At 47.6% G+C, this 2794-nt stretch overlaps 1 protein-coding gene across 1 annotated transcript; it reads left to right on the top strand.

Annotated features, from left to right (window-relative positions):
• Positions 1–292: 292 nt before the first annotated feature.
• Positions 293–2027, top strand: LOC306789999 (kelch-like protein 10; the record flags this gene model as incomplete). Its single annotated transcript, XM_079286104.1, has 1 exon — positions 293–2027. The coding sequence occupies exon 1, from the start codon at positions 351–353 to the stop codon at positions 2025–2027; it is 1677 nt and encodes a 558-aa protein (XP_079142230.1). The 5' UTR covers positions 293–350.
• Between the last annotated feature and the right edge of the window lie 767 nt (positions 2028–2794).

Raw genomic sequence — 2794 nt, 5'->3', positions numbered from 1 at the left:
AACATTGTATGTCTGTAAATTAGCAGCTATACCAAACATTGCCACACCTGGCTTGTGTTTAGGGGATTCCCTTACCCACTACAGTAAAATTTGATTCAAAAAGCTGTCATCATAGAATTCTTTTTTTTCCAGAACTTGTCATTGGAATGGTGGCTGCTCATCATTCTCTGATGTCACAATAGTGACATCAGAGAATAGTGACATCAGAGTGACATCAGAGTGACAATAGTGACATCAGAGAATTCTAGAATCCTGTCATGTACTGTGTGGCAGAAGGGTCACTTATAACTAGAGACAGTTGTTGAAAGTTAGGAGAGAAACCTGCACAAGTCCTCATACTGAAAGCAAAGATGTCGGTGTATAATGAGCTCCGTTTGGAACAACAGCTTTGTGACGCGGTGATCAGAGTGGACAACTTTGAATTTCCTGTGCACAAGATCATCCTCTGCAACTGCAGCCCATACTTCATAGCTCTCTTCACCCGCTGGTCAACGCCCGACAGTCGGGTCTTTTACATTCCCAATGTGTCGCCTGACATCATGAAGCTCATCATTGAGTTTGCCTACACTGAATTTGTTCCGCTGACACAAGGAAATGTACAAGAGCTTTTTGTGGCAGCAGACCAGTTCAATGTAAAGGGCATGATTCAACCCATCTGCCACTTCCTGGAGGAGCACCTGGCCCCGGATAACTGCATCAGCATTTGGAGGTTGATGGACGTCTACCCCAAACTGAACCACAAGGCCTTCCTTTACACGATGAATCACTTTGAGGAGATTGCTTTAACGTCAGAAGAGTTCCTGCTGCTCTCCGTGCAGGAACTGGTTAAAATCATTGAGAATGACCAACTCAATGTCAAGCACGAGAAGGTGGTGTTCAGGGCCATCCTTCGCTGGATTGCCTGTGCAATTGAGGAACGCAGAGAATACATCTCTCTGCTTTTGTCCAACGTCAGACTGGCTGTTACTAGTGTGGAATACATCGCAGAGAGCGTGAGCAACAACGAACTGGTGCGGGGAAGTGAAGAGTGTCGACCGATTCTCACCAGGGCCCTGCTTGACCTCCACACAAATATCTGCCCACGACTGCCCCCTGCCATCCTGTTGGCTGTTGGAGGCTGGAGCGCTCGCAGAACCACAAATATCATCGAGGCGTACGATATCCGTGCTGATCACTGGGTCAATGTACCAAACAATGAGGAGAACACTCCCCAGGCCTACCATGGCGCAGTTTTCCTCGATGGATCAGTTTACTGTGTCGGTGGCTTCAACGGTGTTGAGCAGTTCAGCTCTGTGCACCGGTTTGACCTGGGCACGCACACCTGGCAGCAGGTGACACAAATGCATTCGAGCCGCTGCTATGTCAGCACAACTGTGATGGACGGGTGCATATATGCCATGGGAGGTCATGATGGACATGAACGACTCAGAAGTGCTGAGCGCTATCAGCCCAGAATCAACCAGTGGAATGTAATTGCTCCAATGCATGAGCGGAGGAGTGACGCCAGCTGCACAACCATCAATGGCAAGGTATACATTTGCGGTGGCTTCAATGAGAGTGGATACCTGTCAACGGCGGAATGTTACGACCCAGAGACTAACCAGTGGACACTGATTGCCCCCATGAGCAGCAGGCGCAGTGGACTTGGGGTCATTGTCTTTGCAGACCTTGTCTTTGCAGTTGGCGGTTTCAATGGAATCAGCCGTCTGGACACTGCCGAGGCCTACGACCCCCACACCAACACCTGGCACGCTGTGCCCTCCATGCTGAACTCCCGCAGTAACTTCGGCATCGCAGTGATCGATGACCGTCTATTTGTTGTGGGGGGCTACAACGGCTCCACCACCATCTGTGAGGTAGAGTGTTTTGATGCCGAAACATGCGAGTGGTCTGATGTCAGGAGCATGGAGATGTCCCGCAGCGCCCTGAGCTGTTGCGTGGTGTACGGACTCCCTAACTTGGCCGAGTACTCTGCCCCTCGTGGTACCCTGCCATTGCCCGATGTAGAGGAGGATGAAATGGAATAATCCACCTGACTATGATATAGCCAAGCGTTTTTCTCTCCTGTTAGTTAGGGTCCGGGGGAAGATGTGTTCTCCTGGGACTGGGGAGAGTTTTTTCCAAAGTGGGTTAATAATGTAACGAGTCTTCAAAAACATATACTCAATTTTGTGTATTTTCATGCAGCACATGATGCAGTTTGTTTTATGTGATATTGTACAACCTGTTTTGTGTTTGTTTTACATTACCTTGTGATGAGTCTCACTCTTGTGTATACTGTTACGTGAATCTGGGGGGTGACCCCTCACGATTTTTAATTCGATAATAGAAAGTATTTGAAAAATGAATGAATTAATTATTTTTTTTATTATTATTATTTCTATTTGGGTTATTAAAACTAGATTCCTTATGTAAATGTTTTCAATTCATCTGGAAATAATTAGTAATAAGCAAATAGGAGGCCTTTCGTGTGAAACCCACAAAAGTTTGAGCAGAGGGTGCTCCGTGTCAATCATTGATGCACAGAATGACAGAAGTTTCTGCTGGCGGTGTATCAACCCTTGTGATACACCAGAGGGACCCAGACTCCACGTGACCCGTGCCCGGCGGAGCTGGCCTCTCCCTGTGTGTTCTCCTGTTGCCGTAAGAGTTGGCTAGAAGGAGGGGATACGTTTTAATCCGTTCCCTATATGATTTTCACACCTTACCTTGCGGGAGATATTGGGGAAAAAGGGTTCCCGAATTCTTCTCCCTGTTTTGCCTCGCGCACTGCTCTACTCTAAGATTGACCTTT

The sequence above is a fragment of the Melanostigma gelatinosum genome (genome assembly GCF_949748355.1).
Source record: "Melanostigma gelatinosum genome assembly, chromosome: 2".
In the NCBI taxonomy this organism is placed as follows: domain Eukaryota; kingdom Metazoa; phylum Chordata; class Actinopteri; order Perciformes; family Zoarcidae; genus Melanostigma; species Melanostigma gelatinosum.
Note: the sequence above shows the minus strand (reverse complement) of the source record. Positions and strands in the feature narration are given on the sequence as shown.